General features: G+C 42.1%; 1 protein-coding gene across 1 annotated transcript in view; it reads right to left on the bottom strand.

Annotated features, from left to right (window-relative positions):
- LOC119426426 (transcription initiation factor TFIID subunit 4-like) overlaps positions 1 to 20,376 on the bottom strand; it is a 103,357-nt gene that overhangs the window by 69,822 nt on the left and 13,159 nt on the right. Inside the window, exons 4-10 of the mRNA XM_037693991.1 lie at positions 19,980 to 20,123; positions 19,007 to 19,159; positions 18,466 to 18,588; positions 16,360 to 16,449; positions 14,944 to 15,153; positions 6,974 to 7,049; positions 5,828 to 5,942 (exon numbers count right to left, since the gene is read on the bottom strand). Coding sequence (XP_037549919.1) covers positions 5,828 to 5,942; positions 6,974 to 7,049; positions 14,944 to 15,153; positions 16,360 to 16,449; positions 18,466 to 18,588; positions 19,007 to 19,159; positions 19,980 to 20,123 — 911 coding nt within the window. The remainder of the gene's footprint in view (positions 1 to 5,827; positions 5,943 to 6,973; positions 7,050 to 14,943; positions 15,154 to 16,359; positions 16,450 to 18,465; positions 18,589 to 19,006; positions 19,160 to 19,979; positions 20,124 to 20,376) is intronic.

Raw genomic sequence — 20,376 nt, 5'->3', positions numbered from 1 at the left:
GGAGGCTGTTTCATCCCACGAGTGCGAGTTGACACCGCTTGAGTGAGAATCGTGCAGCTCGGGATTATAACGAGTTATTTTCACTTACCATCGTGCCGTGTAAGCGACTAGTAATATCTTGGAGCGGTGAGTTTAAAAAACCTTATTAAGGACACCGGCTCTTTATGTGTGCGGCCGCTGTGAGCTCATCCGAGCTTACAGACTGGCTAAATAACAGACACTTTGATTATTAAATGATGATTTATTTCAACTTTCGTGTCACTTTTACACACACCCTCCGGAGACCGTCATTTTGAGAAACTTCTCTCTCATGAGCTCTGCGATTGTTTGCCCAGAGCGCTGTCTTGCAGGCGAACTCTGGGGAAAACGCTGAGCTGCAGGTTGCCGGAATGAAGAGGGCTGGATTCTGACGGGCGGGGCTGGTGGTGGAACTCAGCGATAGCCGCGGCCGTGGAAGAGTTGAAGCTTGCTCGCGACGGTCCCTCCAGCGGGCCGGGATGGGCCGCGCGGCTTGATGAGGTGGCGCACAGCCTCTGGCACCTCCTCCGACTGCTTCAATTCGCCAGCATGGTTTGAAGCTGCTCTGAACAGCGCGTCCGCGATGGGCTTCATCAGGTCTTGTGCAGTTTCTCCGGCAGCGAGGGGAGTAACAAAGCCAGGTGGATCGTTGGATCATCGTCATCCACGCTGCAGTCCTCGACAGGCAAACCGTAGGAGAGGCACACATGTTGAGCTGGCGTCAGCTGCCTTACAGAGGGAGTTCTTTGTCTCCAAGGCAGGTCTGCGGCCTTCAGTCCCTTGGACATGCTATATGCTAGCAGCGAACGTTGTTGCTAACTGCGGCTGCCTGAAAAACACATCGGTGGGCTCGATTGGAGAGCGTGGTCACCGTCTGGTTCGTGTTCCTCCGGAGGGAAGGGACACTGCTCCGACCTGGGCAGCTTCGCTCCGAAGCTTCCGCGAGGCTTGGCTCCAGGGGGGTTACCGAGGAATAGCCCCGCTCGGTGAATCCCTCAACGCTGGTGATGGGAGCAGACTGGGGACCGACTCCTCCAATCTACCAGGAAAGAACCGTCTGTGGCCTTGCCCGTCGAACGTCCTGTTGGAACGCGAGGCCGTATGGATCAAGACGGTGAGCCACAGTGGAGCCCAGTGAAAAACAACCTTCCCACCGATCATCCGAACTGGCGGGAAAAGGCGTGGGACGTAGAAAAAAGGGGTCCCTTCATGTCAGCCTCCTCCTGGGTTCCGCCGGGCAACCGTGAGGGCGCTGTCGGCCGGGAGCAGTGTGATCGCCGATGCGAAACGAGGTGGGATGGGGTGAGCATTCACTCAGCCCCCCTCCACCTACACTACGCTCCCCAGGAGGGAATGAGCAGCGGGGGCTGCAGCTGAGCACGCCTTTCCCCGGAGGAACCATCCGGTTCGCCCCGAGGGTCGGCGATAAGAGGAAAAAATACAAGATGGCGTTGTCCAGCGTGTAGTGACCTGTCACTGAGAAATGTTCCCCGACGCTTACCTTGGAATAAGACTGCTTGTCATCTTCTCCTCGGGGAGGAGAACTCACCGGACGACCGGAGGTCGACTGCCGGGCCAAGCATCCTTCACAAAGGTTGGTCATTTACACAATTTATCCTCTTTGTTCTTCTGACAGTGCTATATTAGCTCGCTGAAGAAAAAATGGGAGCCGATTTCCCGCTCTTAACGTAATTTATACGGACCGGGTGGGGCCCACACAGCAGGTGGGCGTGGACTAAATTTTTTCAGTGCTTATGCTCTGCATAACGGGATAAACCCATCAGCGACAGCCTTAAAGGGCGAAGCCTATATGACGTAGAACTAAAACCTTAAGTCTTGTCTGTGTTCAAAAGCAGAAAATTAAGGGTCATCCAGGTTTTTGTCTTTAAGACGTGTTTGTAGACATGTTTCTATTGAGCACAAAAGTTTAGATGAAGCTTCACATCCAAATGAAAAGTGAAAGACTGTGCTTGTTCAAGTTTATTGTATCTTTAATTTATAATCAACAACTCAAAATGCATGTCTTTAGACAGTGAACAGCTCTAAGTCCAGAGAAGACCCACACAAGACCATCTGAGACAACTGACGATCATCAAATGATTTTATGAAACTCAGAGGAGCTGAGTAGGACAAGAAAAGAGCTGGTTGCTGGTATTAAAAAGGCCAAGGCCACATATGCACAGAGGATCGAGGGTCAATTCATCTCACAAGACCCTCGGAGCATGTGGAGGGGCATTAAGTGCATAACAGATTATAAAGGAAGAAGCAAACAATGCCCCAAAGACCCATCTCTGCCTGATGCCTTCAACAAGTTCTATGCACGGTTTGAAGACCTGAACAGACCACCCAGCACCAGACTCACCTCACCACCGAAGAGCATCTCAGCGTGACCTCAGCCGAAGTAAAGAGTACCTTCAGGAGGATTAATCCGCACAAAGCAACTGGCCCAGACAACATCCCCGGAAAAGTGTTGAAGGAATGTGCCGATCAGCTCTGCGAGGTGCTGGCAGACATCTTTAACACCTCACTTACCCTGGAGACAGTTCCCACCTGCCTGAAGACTGCCACCATCATCTCAGTCCCAAAAAGCTCTACAGTGACTGGTCTGAATGACTATCGGCCAGTGGCCCTCACCCGGATAGTTGCTAAATGCTTCGAAAAACTGGTCATGACTCACATCAAAACAACCATCAACATCAACGAGGACCCTCATCAGTATGCATACCGAAAGAACCGATCAACAGAGGATGCCATCTCCTCTGTGGTCCAAACTGCGCTCAACCACCTGGAGCAGAAAAACTCTTACGTCCGTATGCTCTTTGTGGACTTCACATCCGCCTTCAACACCATGATCCCCCAAACCCTGATGGACAAACTATCCACACTAGGACTAAGCCCCTTGATTTGCAACTGGGTACTAGACTTCTTAACAAACAGACCACAGTCAGTGAGGATCCACAACTTTTCCTCCTCCACCATAACCCTCAGCACTGGCTCTCCTCAGGGATGTGTGTTGAGCCCCCTCCTGTTTACTCTGCTCATGTATGATTGTGCAGCTACCCATCCAGGCTGTCACATTCTAAAGTTTGCAGATGATACAGCGGTGGTGGGATGCATCGCAAACAATGATGAGTCCAGCTACAGGCAAGAGGTGGAATGCCTGGAGAGCTGGTGCAAAGAAAATAACCTTCACATCAATGTGAAGAAGACAAAGGAGATGATTGTGGACTTCAGAAGGAACAAAAACATCTACACCCCCCTGAACATAAGAGGATCTGTGGTGGAAGTGGTCTCCAGCTACAAGTACTTGGGTGTACACATGAATGACAACCTCAGCTGGAGCAACAACACCACCAGCCTGATCAAGAAAGCTCATCAGAGACTCTACTTCCTCAGACGGCTGAGACGAGCTGGTCTGGGAAGCTCAGTCCTCACCTCCTTCTCCAGGTGTGCAGTGGAGAGCATCCTGTGCTCCAGCATTAACGTGTGGCATGGAGGCTGCACAGCTGCAGAAAGAAAAGCTTTGCAGAGAGTGGTGAAGGCTGCACAGAAGTCTGTCGGAGTCAGCCTCCCCACACTCACAGACATCTACACCTCCAGATGCAGGAAGAGGGCTACCTGCATCATGAAGGACCTCACTCACCCAGCACACACACTTTTTGCCCCTCTCCCCTCAGGAAGGAGGTTGAGGAGCATTAAGTGTAGAACCACTAGACTGAGGAACAGCTTCTACCCTGAGGCTGTTAGACTCATGGATCTCTAACCAGAATAATCACTGTGAAAAATCACATAATGTTGCTGCTGATCTGTTTCAATGTTGATGTGTTCATGCGTGCACATCCGCTCACACAGACTCATGTTCATGTTTGTGCTGATGTTCAATGTTTTATGTTATGAGTGCTTAGTGTATATTTAGTTGATGTTTTTCTTAGTTCATATCTTCGATGTTATTACTGTTTTTCTTGTACATTTTATTGTTGGATGTAACTGGGACCCTGTGTACATAATTTCGTTCCACCATATGTACCACATGAGGTGCGAATGACAATAAAGAATCTCTGACTCTGACTCTGATTTATTTTGATGATACTATTGTGAAAACACAATCTGCAGATGGGCACCAGCTTACATTTAGTCAAAGACTTTCCTGTTGCAGTTTTTTCCACACATGGGTGTCGCCAGCCTTGATGACTCAAAAAACCTGAATCATGAGGACTCTGGTTGATCTGATGATCTGATTTATTCGGCAAGATTTCTCTCTGACTTTAGAATAGAAATCGTGCTTTCAATTCTTTAAAAAAAAAAGTAAATGTGCTTCACTCCCTCCTTAAAACAAAGTGTTGACCCAAAGCTACGTTTCCATCATTTTAGTTTGAGCTGAATTGATCAACCTCGCAGGCAGATCGTTTTAGGCTTCTAGGGCGGGCTGAAGGCACGCCGATGTGTTAGATTTATAGCACAGGACAAAATGAGAGCGTCACTGCAAAACAAACTGCAGCACAATAATTGCTTCATCACAGTTATATTTTCCTTATAAGAGTTGGCTACTAAACTTGTAATTGAAAATAAAATTTGATTATTTGCACAGCCGCAGCTGCAGCGCTTGTCATACTGATGCAGCTGCACTAAGTCTCAGCAAACGTATATCCAGCTTAAAGAAAATCTGTGACACCAGTTAGGTTTAGCAAATGTGTGTTACTTGAAGAGAACAAAATGTTTAATGTAAGACAAATAATTAGATTAAATTAAGAATGATTTTAAGGAAAACCACAATGTGTAGCATAAATACCACACAATCCCAGATGAGGCAACTGACCTTTATTAAAAGAAAATATGCTATCTGATGTCATGACATGTTTTTTTAGGGACACTGGTGCCGTGCGTTATTGGGTTTACGATGAAACCAGTGCGTTCGTGTGTGATGGGCCACTGTGATCACCGCAGGGAGGAAAAGGTTGTCAGTAACAAGCGAGCCTGACAGCTTAATTACTGACGCAGCTAAAGATTTATTGGTTTATCAATCAGAGCCTCAGGCCCAGCCTTTCCCCTCAGGAGACAGCAGCCATTACTATGAACCCGTTAGCCCATATGACCCAGACTCTTCTTGCCCTTGCCCAGTCACACGGGGGTCATCCTAAACCTCCCATTCCTGTCATACAAGCACAAGCCACAAATATTCATGAAATCTCAGTCTATAAGCATAAGTACACCTGCACAGGAACACAAGCAAAACAGATGGAATGCAAACATAACCATACAGACTAAATGCTGCACAAACACAAAAAACATGCAGAGACTCACACACAACACAGAGCACAAAGGCCAGCATGTGGGCGAGGAATCTTTTATGGTTTGAGACAAAAGCCCAGCAGAAGCAGAGGCACGACCAGAGAGGAAAACGAGAGCCAAGCTGCGGGCACAATGCTGCATATTTGATTTAACCAAAAGGTATTTTCAGACCCACACTGAGAAATTCCAACCATCTGGGCACAATTATCATTTTTCTAAATTAGGATTTAGCTCATTTGCAACGCTGTCGTTGAGTTGTGACACTGACACAAGGAGGGCAAGTGTGAGGGTGATCTATTGGTAGACTGCGTGTTGCTCTGAGGTGGACGCAGAGAGAAGGGACCACCAATCATCCAGGCAGTCAGGCAGGCAGCCAGGTGGCTGGGCAGCCAGCTCGGATAAACACTCCGAGCCTTAGCTGAGAGAGTAGCCTATAGTTGTAGAGAATCTGCTTAGTGAAATGCTGCCCCCATGTGGCGGTGGCTTAGAATGGCATGTGCTCGCCTGGTGAGCGTTATACCTGAAAGAGCCTCCTCCCGGGTCGTTGAGCTTGTTTTTCTGATTTCCAGATATCTGAACAGGCAGACCCATTGGACTTTTGCCTGTTTGTATGAAGGCTCCCTTTCCCATTGTGCCTGTGAAGGAGAAGGGAAAACAAAAGAAGAAAACGTTAAAGATAAAGAAAAGAAGAAATGTTTTCATTGAAGTGTCCCCTTCTATCAGGATCAAATATCCTCCTGTCTCCTGACCACATTCAGCTGTCTCTATTATCCTCATAGGGGAATTTTTTATTTATTAAATTTTTTTTTTTAGGAGGGGGAACAGTACAGTTGCTCTCCCCATGTTGGTTGCAGCGAGCGTCGCTCTGTCAATATCACTACGCTTCACCGGCTCTCCTTACACTCCTAAACCACATCCTGCTCCGAGACACATTTTACGGAGAGGCACAGGGACTGCCAGAGTGAATTTAAACTTGATTTTAACAGGCATGTTCGTAGCCACGAGGCGCAGAAAAGTATTTTTAGAACTATCCCCGCATTCCAATTTATGGGCATAAAACAACTTACAGATCTTTCACTGCAGGCAATCTCGGGGAAGGGGGCAGATCAAATTTGTATGCACCTCCGATTGTAGACACACACGCGCGCGCGCGCGCAAGCACACTTGTGCAAAATCAGGTACAAACACATAGACACATTTTACACACACATACACAGCACATGAGAGCGTGCAGCTCTCTTAAGGGAGAATTATACTCGGTTGGTGTTAGGGCGATATTTGTGGGGCTCTGTGGGAAGAGTGTTTGTGAATCAGTGTGAGTAAGCAGCCACGCAAATGTTTGAGAAGGCTCTATAACCAGACGAGGGGGGAAAAAGAAACACCTGTTTTCTCTATGGCTCCTGCCTGTTTACACATCATCCAGCTGAGGGAACATTTACAGTTTCACTAATCTTGTATTTAGTCTATTTGGCTGGCGTCTTCACTAACAAACATTCCATTAAGAAGCCAGCGTGAAAAATGTAAAAATTTTTAAAGCAGCTTTTATCTTTTGCAAAGAAAATATCTCAGGGTAGTTAGTGCAAACACTTTTTTTTTTCTGGACAGAGAAAAGAAGACTTGAGTAAGGTCAACAAAAATGACAAGAGAAGTTCAAACAATGTCCTACCTTGAGGTCTGATTGACTGCGTGATGACCATGGGCATACGAATTTGACCACCGACGACCCCTCCTGCCTTGACACCCTAAGGGGGGGGGGGGGGGGGTAGAAAAACTTTAGGAAAGAATTTCAATGAAAGAGAATTAAAAAAAGAAAATAAAAGAAAAATAAAAAGTATAAAATTACATGGATGGTAGGTAGAAAAAAAAATTTCTGTCTAAAACTCCAACAAGGGTAAAAAAATAAAACAAGCTGGCTACAAACAATTTAATCTGCAGACTTGTTATTATAGTTATATATATATATATATATATATATATATATATATACAGTATATGCAGCAAAAGAACTGAATAGATGCAGAACAGTCAAAATTCTTACAGTTACACAATTCTGAAAAACAGAGATGAAATAAAGAGAATACATTTATGGTGTGACTTTTATTCATTTGTATCTGCAGATAACAAAAAGTAAAGTGAAGTCAGGACCTCAGTGAAAAAGTAGTTTAGAAGAAGAAATAGCGTCGGAAGTAGAAAAGAAGCGGGAGCAGTGAGGGGGAAATGGGGAGGAGGAGTACTATGCTGGCCTATTAGAGTCACTTCTTTCCCTGGTCGCGGCTACGGGCCGAGCCTCTGGCTCAGCCATCCATTCCTACCAGTTTGCTTCTTGCTGCATATTTTTTAGCCTTGTTTTCCATTCCCTGACACATGCTATATTACTGTTCAAGCTACTGAAAAAAAGACAGAGGCCATTTTTCCCAGAGATCCACTGCAGGGGTCTACAGGAGTGGGAGGGAAGGGGAAAAATACATTCATAATAGGCAGAGATAGCGAGCACCTCTGGCCAGCTGGCGACACAGTTAACAACAGCAGCAACAACAAAAAAGGCTAAGGTAGGAAGTTTGAGAATCATGGGCAGAGGGTATAACACTAAAACTGAGGCCCACATTTTATATTTAAATTGCGTAAATGCTATGGTTGCATGTAAGGAGTGCATTCCTTCATGTGTAATGAAGTGAATGTTTAGACTTTTACCAAATATTTCAATTAAAAAAGAGTTTAAGCATGAGGGTGAGAGATAATTTCCTCTGAGATAACTTTGTTTCTTTGGAGTCATTTGTTTAATATATACTGAGTCCTTGTAAAATGTAGCTACATCTAATAAAAACAGTTTTCAAATATTTCTAAGTGTGACCATTCAAACACATTTGCCTCAACATTAATAACACAAAGCTTAAGAAAACTGCAAAAAACCAAGAGCTACAACCCAAACTTGCTTGTTATAAAGAGTACCATCAAGCTTAGTTTTGTAAAAGGAGCATTTATACAAATCACACATTTTCTGGAACAATGGTTTTTGATAGACAAGACCGAAGTAGAGATGTTTGACCGCTTAGATTGAAAGAATAAATGTTTGTGTTAAGTCAAACACATCACATACAGGACCATTTTGCACAGTGGTGCAAACCATTAGTTGCATCTCAGACTCACGGCTGTAATTCTCAAATGATAAAACGAAACTCATTAACCAGTTTTACAAAACTTGTGTGCTGCCCACAGAGCACTAAACTAAAGCAAATGTTGCTCCCTAAATCACAGTCTGGCTCTGCTGTGTCAACTTCTAGGTGACTGAAAAGTTCACAAGGCGGTTTTGATTTTGTAAAACTTTTGCTCTGTTGTTGAACTGTTACTCTCTCACTGGTACATTTTCATCTTTAAATCACTTCTCAGTCTGTTGCCTTCATACATCTCCTCCTACATGTCTCTGCGTGAGTGCAGCTACAGCGTGCGCTCTCAGGACATTATTACCTGCAGTGTTCCCTCAGTGAGGACTGAACTATGTAAAAGGGCCTTCTCCTACTCCGCTCCTGTTTCCTGGAATATCTTGCAAAAAGATCTGAAGCTCTCGATCTTGACCTCTCTAAGTGGCTTCAAACATCTGCTAAGTTCCTGGCAAGAAACAACGCAGACATGTTCCTGTTTTTAGTATTTACACATGGCTTTATAATGTAGCTGTTTTTGTTTGGTTCTTAATATCATTTTCTTCCATTTATTTTTCAATTAATTTACTTTTTTATAACTGTCTACTGTTGTCATCATTCTTTGTTAAAAACAGGTCTCTCTTGTAAATGAGTCCTCGAGGCTCAATGAGACTAACCTGTAAAAATAAAGGTTGAATGAAAACTGCAGCATGGTATTACCAGCACGACGGTACTTATCTGTGATTGTTTTATTTAATTTTGAGGGAGAAATTGCGCTGCCTGTGTTCCGATCCAAGGGCTACGCTGCACCCTCCTGTTATTTAAAATTAAACAGGAATGGTTCAAACCTCATTCTAACATGGACCCAGCTAACACAATCACAAATAGAAAAAGAGACTTTCATCAGATCTAAGACAAATCTTTGATTTGTTAATTAATTATGATAAATATTGTTGTTGCTGATTGGTTATTCAGTAGTCACTCACTTATCGCGGGGGATATGTTCCCGATACCCCCACGATAGGTGAAAATCCGCAAAATAGGAACATTATAATAATTTTAGTACTTATAAATATTTTAAGGCTTTATAAACCCTTCCCACACTCTTGCAATGTAATAAACAATGTTCTAAACTCTAAATGCTATAAAAGAGCACAGCAAAAGAGAGCAGACAGACTGATGCTAAAGTTACTGAGCCAATCCCAGGACGGACTGGCCATCGGGAGCACCGGGACATTTCTTGGCCTGGCCTGCTCAGGGGATGAACCAAAGGCTCGTTTCAGGTCTCGCTTGATTATTTTAAATTAACAATCCATGCTGCTCACTCTGGTATCACTGAAGCTCCCACAGAAGCGATAGGGAAAAACAGACCCCCCCCACCACCACCACCACCACCTTTCTCTTTCTGAGGCTGTCTTGCACAGAAGAGCAGAGACACACAAGAGGTGTGCCCGTCTGTTGTGTCTCTGCTCTGCTGTGACAGACAGCCTCAGAAAGAGAAAGGAGGGGGCCCGTCAGAGATCACTGAGCGGGCCAGGCCACCGGGAAATGTCACGGTGCTCCCAATGGCCAGTCCACCCCTCAACACAATGCTCTGGTTGGTTGCCTTCCATCAATCCGCCAATCATGTGTAGTGTACAAACTTATGTTGAAAACCTGTGAAAGAGTGAGTAGAGTGAGTCCGCAAAAGTTGAACCGCAAAGTATCGAGGAACTACTGTAACTGTGGAGCTCTGAGTTTTCTTTAAAGCACAGGACTTGAGCTGTGGTTGTGTTGCATTTATTTATTTATTGATCGTGTTCCCTTAAGAGTAAAAAAATTAAATAAAAACATCTTATTCCCTTCATCAATCCTTCCACCCTTAATGTGTTGAGAAACGTAGAATATTCTGACTTCTTGCAATCAAGACAAATGACTCTATATTTCCTACATATAATGCAATCACGGTGTAACATTGCATGTTCTAATATTTTTTTTAAATCCTTAAATAATGTATCTCCAGATTTATTCAATTGCATAGAAGTAAAAAAAAATACAGATTAAAACTTCCAGCCTTGTAAGTTTGGTTTCAGACTGTCAGTGTGCCAGCGGCAGTCATTTACTAACTCGTGTTGGTGTTGTGTGTGTGTGTGAGCGCACAACGAGAAACGGTGAGAAAACTGCGTGTTTTGGACACAGGCTGCAGCCACCGCATTGTTTTAACTGACCTGAGGCTGACCTAGTTACCTCGCTTCACCCTTCAACAGTTAAGGAAGAGGGAGGAAGGTGAGAGGGAGGTTACAGAAAGACAAGACACTGGATTGACACAGGAAGGAAAAAAACGAGAGAAAGAAGACAGAAAGAGAAAAGATGTAGTAACAGAGCAGGATGGAGAAAACCGAGGAGAGAACAGCTAAATGAGAAGATATAATATAGGAATAAAACATCTTATAGGTGGCCCATCTCTTCCACTTGGACCAGTCCAGTCTGAGTATAACCTTATTTAACCTACCAGTACTCTATCTGCAGTCTGTGCCTCATAGACCACATGGGCTTCATTATATAAATAAACAAGCACAGACTTTACCTCCCTCTGTAATGTGCTGCAGGTGTGTGTTAAAAGAAGCCACTTGTTTCAAGTGTTGTACTCTGCAGGTTTTACTATAAGCTGAATAAACAGCTCATAACTAACAGGTGTGTACAAAAACACGAAGAGTCACTAAAAGAACAGGTAGAGCAGCATAGATACTATTGCATCATTATTGCTGTAATGTCACAGGATTCACATACAACAAGGAGGAACCAAAACCTCAGCTCACTACGTTTTTGTAAACATACAAATACAGAATCCTTCACATTTACAGTTCTGGAAAATTGCTTTACTTTATGTGAATCTTACTGTCAGAAAATGCAAAAAGACCATTTATGAGCAATATGGGTGTCAACATAAAGGTTGGTGTTGATTGCAACAAATTACAATCTTTTTTTTCTATTTATCTTGAAATTATTTCCACGGCATCACATCCAAACACGGGTGTTGTAGCTCAGTGGCTTAGGTCGGTTGTTGGAGCTGGGACCTTAATGTGACTCTTTGGGATCATGGGATGGTCTACAGAAATTTAAATAAATTATACAAGACCTGCCAATATTTAACTTTTACTGTAACTGTTTCAATAGATAAAAATCTTTTTTTTACCTAAGGGTAGAAGTCATCTTAATGGTGTTAATGGTACCATTATGCTCCTGTTTAATTGGCCTGAAAGCTTTAACAAAAACTCTTTAAGTTGCAAGTTAGCCACAGTTATTTTGTGAGTCATAATTTGACAAGTTTGGAAATCAATGACTTGGGCGCCCTTGACAAGACTGATATGTTCCACTTGTTCTTAGTATTGCTGTCTTCCTACATAACCAACTTGTAAAAGAGCATTGTGAAAAATATTCTGTGAGCCTGTAAGACAGTCTGACGTCTGTTTGTTTAGTACGCCTTAGCACTTGTAAAATAAATGCCAATTTTACCTGCAATAAAGAGGTAGACTTGGACTTGATATTACCAAACATGATCATTTCTATCACATTAATGAAAAGAAAAACAGACTTATTTGTAAATGATTTAACTTTTAAAAGCAGCCATGGTCTTGAGATTCTATTATAGAGATTAGCATAACTCGCATTACATTTGCAATCGATTAAACATTTCCAGCTTTTCTCTCACGGTCATCTCAAGTTTAATCTCTGCCAGTGTTTGTTAAATCTGGTAACTCTAACCCTGGGAAAAACTTTGCAGCAGTTTCCAAGTAAATACATGTTCCAGCGTAGCCATTCCTGCCCTCATCAATCAGCTGTGGCAACAGATCACACGCCCATAATCAGAAGTAGAGAAGTGAGCTTCAGAAACAATGAGAAAAGCATTAATAAATCAAAGTAAATAAAACATTACTCTGATTGTTTTAGGATTATTATGTTCCAAGACACAAAAAACATATATGGTATTTGAAAATGTACTGTTTATGCAGCTGAGGCAAGTATTCTGATTGAGTTTTCCTGCAGGAAGTTGTGCAGCAGTTCCAACTTAACAGAAAAATGTTTTACACTTCAGCTGACGTAATATTCTTTATCTGTCCTTTACTTTACATCTCAGTGGATCTGCAAAATAAATCCAAGGCTGAAACAATCTTTAGCTCTATCTAAAACGCTCATGGGGCATTTAAATGCTGCTGATCTCATGCTGCTGATTATCTCATGCTGCTGATATCCATGTTGCTGATCTCATGCTGCTGATTATCTTATGCTGCTGTATTCATTCATACCCATCTGCTCACCAGACTCATGTTCAGGCTGCTGTTGTTATGTCGTTTTGTTTTACATTATTAGTGTTTAGTGTATATCTTAAGATATTTTAGCGTACCGTTTGGCGTTTGTTTCAGCGTATATCTTAGTGTATATCTTGGATCCTTATTTACTGTTTCTTTTTATACTTTATATTTTGCTATTTTTTGGGTGTAACTGGGACCATGTGTACATAATTTTGTTCCATCTCAAGTTTAATGACAATAAAGTTTACTTGAACTTGAAATGCCAAGTACTTTTAGTAAAAAAAAATAAAAAAAATAAAGAAATCATGTTCAAGATAACCAGCGCTAACAAGTCCCACTCTGCAAGCTGGTGAGATTTACTCCTTTGACATATAAAAATTGAAACTTGTGTCTGCATTCATGCTTTTGAGACTACAAAGAACTAGTACAATTTAAAGATGCAAATGGCAACCCTGTCCGCTAACAGCACGTGGACATGTAACGATAAAAACAGAGTGGTTGTGGGTCAAGTGGAGAGGATGCCTTCTGATCAGAATATCGGTGTTTGGATCAGAAGACACTTGTAAAGCAAACAAGGTCTGAGAAACTTCCAAATTGAACCTGACTGACAGCTTTGATAATGCACATTGGTGACTGTTCAAGTACAAATACATAATAAGAGCACCGTTATTGAGCATGTGAGAATGAGAAATCCATTGCAAGATGTCTGTCAAACTTTGTTAAACTAAGCAGTGTAGAGTTAAAAAATGCTTCAGTCCTGTTCTCCAAAGACATGTATTCTTTTATCTACATTGATGTCATTAACACCCACCACCATGAAAGTTGGGCAGTCATGTAATTGCCTGCGTTGATGTGTACGTGTTTGCTTTTCTGCCTGTCTGTTAGCAGAATATCTCATGAACTGCTGGATCAATATCCTGATGCATGCTCAATAATCCAGGTAGAAAAATCCAAAAAAAGTTCAATCTGGTCCTCTGGACATTCAAAAAAAACAAAAAACAAAACAAAGCAAAAAAATGTTGCTGGATCAATCTTAATTAAACTTGCAAAAAGTCATTATTGGATGTACATCTACATTACTGTGCCCTTTTATGAATGAGTGTCTGTTCATTTAACGTCTTCTGTTTCCAGAGCTGGTTAGCTAGAGAGACTTTAAAAGAAACAAGCTCCGCCCACTGGAAGAGAGGCTGAAGGCTTGCGTTTAGCTTGTTGGCTAACCCCAGTTAGCTTGTTGGCATCTCCATGCTTACTCCTGCTCCTTCTGTAAACTAAAAACACTAAGCTCATGCCATGTAAAACTTGTTAATCATAGTTTTTTATTAATTATTAGTTGGGGTTTGGAGATACGGGCAGTCCTGTTTTTAAGTTTTTGGTTTAGATTTAAGTTGGGGGTTATAGGTTTGGGAAAGCGGTCCAAACTCACTGGTCAGCTGCTTGGCTGGTTCAAAACTTGCTCCCGCTTTTGTTTGTTTTGGCTGGGGCTCCCACCTCCCTTGACTGTGTTTAGGAAAATTGATTTTATCTATAAAAAAAATTAAATGTTGCAATTGTCTGGATGCCATGCGTTGTGTTCTTTGAGCCATTTGAGACTCACAGATCATAACAACTGATAACTGATTAACGATTGAAGATTACCCAACTAAAAATGGCAGCCATTGAGATTTAACTTGAGTAAACACAAAAATGGGTACAACTCAGGCAACTTTACAGAAACTGAGTTACAATTTGGCATGGTAGTAGCTGAGAGTCATTCCCCACACATTTTCTGAGCTTTAACAAATCACGCAACAAATCTGTTTAAAACCTTAACACGCACAGCAGCGGGTGATGTGCATATGTTCATGGTTTGCTGCTTTTTGAATAAAATTGGGTAGTGTTATTTTTACTTGAGTACAGTTCTTCTAAACTTCATAATAATGCTCAGTGAATGGAGTGTGGATCCTTAGTGAATCTGTGAGCTGATTGTAAATTTAACTCACGGTTAGGTGTGTGACTTCAAGTCATGACACTGTAGAACTCACCACGCACAACAATCCAGCATTGTTCATCAACATGCGTTCAGCATTTCAGAGCAATACAGAATATTATTGTGTGTCAACCTCTTTTAACCGTTTTATATTAACTGTGAGTCGTTGTGGGCTTCAATTCTTTTTAAAATGGAGCTTTAAACATGGCCGTCATATCAACCTGGTCTAATATGTACATACCATGGCAGCTGTATGTCCAAGCGTCCCAGCAGGCAGTGCTGTGGCACTCACAGTGGTGCTGATACTGTTAGGGTGCCGTATGCGGACAGCTGGCCCGGTCACGATGGCAGGAGGAGTGCCGCAGGCTGCTGGTTTGACTCCCTGCTGCAGGGGCTGGGTCAGGGAATGCTGACTGTTCAACAAAGACAGCCTGAGAGCCGGGAGACTTTTCTGTGGGAGAGAGGTCAAGATTCAGAGTAAAAACAAACAGACATATAGAAGAAAGCGCCAAGCACAGCTGTAATCACAAACATAACTGCAGAATCCACTGGTTAATTTGACTGATCATCACAACAAATATAAATAAAACCATGTCCACACCTGTTTGTGCATTTGTCCCCAAATGATTCATGAATGGATTGTAAAAATATTTTTAATTTACTTTGTGGGCACTAAGATGCAGCTTTCTAATTATGGACTGCATTCAGTTTTACTATAGTATATTTATAACAGCCAATTTATTTTCATTTAGACCTGAAAATCTAATTTCATTCCATTCAGACTATTTCTGGGACATTTTAGAAGTAAGCAACATAAGAATGCAAGACAACTTGTGTTTTTAACTAAGTTAGGGGGTAATTTAGAGTAAGGTTTAGGCAGATATTAAGGAAATACTTTTAAGGGTCAAATTCAAAAGCAGGTAATGAATCTAGTAAACTGACTTCTAGGGCCCCATTGTTTTTATTTTATGAAGGAGACAAGTTCGTTGTTGAGGCTGTTTCGCAACACACCTCAGTCCGTGACTTAAATACCTTCTGGCCGCCTCAGCGCGATTTCTAAATGGACAAAGGAGCAAGGAGGATTGAAGTCAATCCACCTTTGATGCATCTTTATGCCTCAAAGTGAGGTAGTAACAGAGCCAAAACAGTTGACGTGTGAAAAAGTAAGCCAGTGCTGAGTTCAATGATGTGATGAAGTGGTGACATATGATCTGTGCAACCACCCAGTCACAGGCTTAAACAACACTACAGGAATTTATTACCAAGGGAATAGATGATGGCACAGCAACTTTGTATTTAGTGAACCACAAAAAGGAATGCTAAAGTGAGATATTTCATCATATTTTGAAACAATAGAAGGGAGATGTCCATCACACATTTAATGCATTGCATTCCATGCCAGCACAGCTGAGTTCTGGTCCATGCCTCTTTTGGTTCTGTGATGCTTGCTTCTGTACGGCCATTTTACAGGACTGATTTTATGAAAGAACCTTTAGATTACCAGAACAGAGAGCCAACATTTGGAATTGATCAAAGAAAGTTTAGTCATGAGAATGTCTCTGAATGAAGCATTGTCGCTCTTGGTGTAAGAAGCACTTTCATAGTTGATCCCGCTTTAACAGCAAATTATAAAGAAATTCAGAAGCAAGAACTTCACCTTGAGAAATGGGACCAGGTATGGTTGCGGAGACGATTTGAGCTCAGTTTGCAGGCGACTGGTGAACTCCTCCGGTTCAATCTTGGCATCCTGTCAAGAAAGAAAAAGAAGAAATAATGACTGCATGATACAGCATGGTGACCAGAACAAAACATGATGAAATCCCCTCAGCCGCTGAGATGCTAATCCATTGGAATCCCAATCTTGGGACTTCAGAGTGCACCTTAATGTGTATCTGTGTATAAACTGATAAATTATGTTGTTCCTCTTCTTTTTCTCCTTTCTTTTCTTTCAGCTGCTCCCCTCTTCGAGACAGTGTGCGAGCTCACATGAAAAGTTTAGCAGTGGTTTTACACCGTATGGCATACGGTGTCCAAACGTTTTCATAGGTGGGCCAGAACTGTATAGATCAGGGGTCTGCAACCTGTGGCTCTGGGGCCACATGTGGCTCTTTGGTACCTCTGTAGCGGCTCTTTCAGGCTTTGACCAAAACTAAAATAAAACTGAATTTTATTTAAATTATTACCAACAATGAAAATGGTTAGTTTTATTAGATTTCCTGTCATTTTCAAATATGTGTAGTATAGTACAAATACAAGGCATAAAACATCTGGACTGCATCATGCTAGTAGTTTGTTAGCCACTTTGTTAACTTCCAGTCTCTCAGCGTGATCTGTCTCACCAAAACACCAGAAAGTTTTGGAATATCTTTAAGACAAGTTGCTTATAAGGAACATGGTGAGTAACTTTGATAACAGAGAATAAAACACAAAAAACAAAGCCAAAGTAAATGAATGTATTTATTTTTCTTGAAAAATGTAACTGGATATCCAACAAACTGACCTAATTGTATACTGTCTTTAACTTTATACTTTAAGTAGGATACTTAATTCTTCAACAATTAAGAGAACTCACATCGGCTTGCAGAGTTCAGGGCTTTAATTTTTATAAAATTATTAAAAATATATTTTTTTTGACTGGACTGCCCAAAAGGGTTATTGAAGTTCTGAAAAACTGTTCAGCTGTCAGTCGCGAAGGTTTGAAGGGACACTGATGAAGTTGATCAACTTGTATGTTGATGATACCACTTTATATTATTTTTAAAATGTCCAATTTCTCCCCATTTATTTAATCAGCTGAAATTATTTTCTTCAAAAACACTTGTTATATTTAGCCAAGTTTTATGAATTATTATCACAAATTCTACCTTTTGGTAAGTCAGTGAAGGTTTGTTGTAGGATAAAGGGATTAATTATAGCTAAATGTTTATATTGTACTTCATTTCACTCATTTTGAGATAATTACTTTAATCTGTTTTGCTGTTAAACCTACAAATTTAAAACCTATCACCTTTAAATCTAAAGAAGGTACATCTGCATCAACCTCTTAAGCCTGTGGGGTCAAAATTCTACCTTTCTTTAATTGCAATCATAGGCCGCACAAAATCACTCCAAGGGCCACAAATGGCCCTCGGGCCACACTTTGGACACCCCTGCCCTTCGTGACAAGACCAGGGCTCAAACCTGCAGCCTCAGGTTGAAAAAAACTCTAGCACTGACCATGAAGTTACCACAGCACTATAAACTGAAAAAAATATTTAAAAAATAAACATTTTGGAAAAGCCCAAGCTGAAAACAGCACCTCAGACTGAGGAAGTCTCTTGGATGAGAGACGAAACGTTTCTATATTTTTTTTGCTTTGTTTTGTTTTTGTTTGTTTTTTTGAATGTCCAGAGGACCAGATTGAACTTTTTTGGATTTTTCTACCTGGATTATTGAGCATGCATCAGGATATTTTGGAAAAGGTTTTATGCTGCCATCTACAGGTTGGAAAAAAACTCTATTTATTGGAAAAACACAACGGAGATCAAAGTTGACTTCCTCCAAAATGTGAACTTTCTGTCAAACCTTAAATTATTGAAATCAGTTCAATAATTCTGGCATTTTGTCGTTGCTTTAAGAAAAAGATGCATATGATCGTACCAAAGCAGGTCTTTGTGAAAATATCATGTGACTAAACATCTGTACCAACTACAGTACATTTCACACCTGTGAGATATTTGCTGGATATGAACGATGCGTTTCTGTTTAGTTGTTGAAAACTCACCAGCAGGTCTTGAACCAGAGCCTTAACGTTCTTGGACGTCTCGGGGGAGGGAGAGTTGTGAGATGCCAGTTTGATAAGTGTGGCGAGGAAATTCTTACACTTCTTCACATTCTCTTGCATTTCCTGTGAAATACAATCATCATAGTTTTACCATCTTTTAGCAGGTAAAAAGTGAGCGTAAGCCACCAATAAACAAGACAAACATGTTGTTTCAGTTGACAGTGACTTGAGTATCATTGACCAGTATAGATCCATTTGAGTGTGTAACATTGTGGAAATCCACATGCTATTTATTGAACAATCGAGTTTAAGATGAGTTTTTGCCTCTACGTGTGTCCTTGGGTATCCACCAGTGTGAAAGCAAGAGTGTGATTATGTATGGGCATGTGTGAGACTCTTTGTCCATGCCCAGTTGTGACGTAGTGAAACTGTGGTTTCGGGGGGGGCTGAACTTTTGAAATAGCCGGCCTCCTGGCAGCTGATCCCTTCAGGGTGAAGGCGACGGTGGAGGAAAAGTGGCGGGTTGGTGAAGGGAACAAACCTGGGACACGACTGAAGCTCCAGGGGCCGCTGTGACGCTCGTCGGTGCCGGCTGCACTGGCTGAGAGGTAGACTGGGCAGGGCCCTGGGGAGCCATAACCACTGGGGTCTGCTGTGGAGCCGTCACTGCCACAGTCGGTGCCATGGGGCCCTTCTGGAAGAGCAAGGAAGAGACAGAGAGATAAACAGGACATGACGCTCCGCTCGCAGCAAGGCCACAGAGAACAGGAGGCAGGCGCCACAGCGCTCCTGTCACATGCGCTCTCTTGACTTCAGTGGACATCTCTTAACAGACAAGGAGGCAGAGGAGGAAGAGGCTGGGAAACACAGGAGCCCATTAAAGCTATAGTCACTTGCCTGGAAGCCAAAGCTTTATCTTCCAACAAATATTTGTATCAGGTAATTCAAAACGTTGTCTAGTTTTGCTGATAACATGTGCATAGGTGAATGACAAGAAAATAAACATTTTCTGCTCGTCGTACGAGTTGCCATCAGCAGTTTCTCACGTTAACGCCGTCATCACCTCTTTTAAGTCTCTTGGGGTCTGTCCATTTTGGTAATGAAATAGATTTAACAACATAGTGTTATATGTGGACAGGTGTGAATGCAAACAAAAACCAAGGCCACAGAAATGTCTGAGCCCTCAGATCACATCTAGACGGAGGCCACATTAACATCATGTGATGTAGACCTGTATGCAGAAACATGCACGGTCTTTTGTTGTATTTTCTAATTAGTAAAGATATTTTTAAAATAAACTGAACCACAATTAAAACTGGATTTGTGGTAAGTTGTGTTTCTGTCTTAATAGAGAGCACCAATTGTTTCAACAAGAATAAAAGCTTGGATAACTGAGAGCCATGACCCCGGAATAATGAGGTAGTTGCTCAGTGTAAATGTTAGTGCACCATATTACTGTTTCATCAGCTTTCAAAGCTAAACTTCAACTATGCATGTAAAGAATGCCATCTCACAGGGCGAAGTGCAGGACAGGAGGAGGAGGAGGAAGAAGAGGAAGAGGTCTGGAGGGCAGGGCTGGAAGGAGTGGGAGAGGGAGACGGTGCCATCTTGGCCGGGGTCAAAGAACACTGCCTGGTGGTGTGAGAGGTCACAGGACACTGCAGTAAAGACAGAGAGCAACAGGATAAGAAAAGTGCGGCGGCGTGCCTTGCAGACATATGGAAAGATCACGACAGCAAGACAGAAGAAGAATGCATGAGGTGGTGAAAGCTGAAGGAAAGTATGGATGGTCCAGTAGCAGAGGGTCATGGTGCTTTATATAACACCAGAAAACAGACCTACAGTACATGTTCACACAATAAATACTAACTAGAAGAATTGTGTCTTTTGTTATATATATATATGTATATA

The sequence above is a fragment of the Nematolebias whitei genome, chromosome 2 (assembly GCF_014905685.2).
Source record: "Nematolebias whitei isolate Nwh7 chromosome 2, NemWhi1, whole genome shotgun sequence".
NCBI lineage: Eukaryota > Metazoa > Chordata > Actinopteri > Cyprinodontiformes > Rivulidae > Nematolebias > Nematolebias whitei.
Note: the sequence above shows the minus strand (reverse complement) of the source record. Positions and strands in the feature narration are given on the sequence as shown.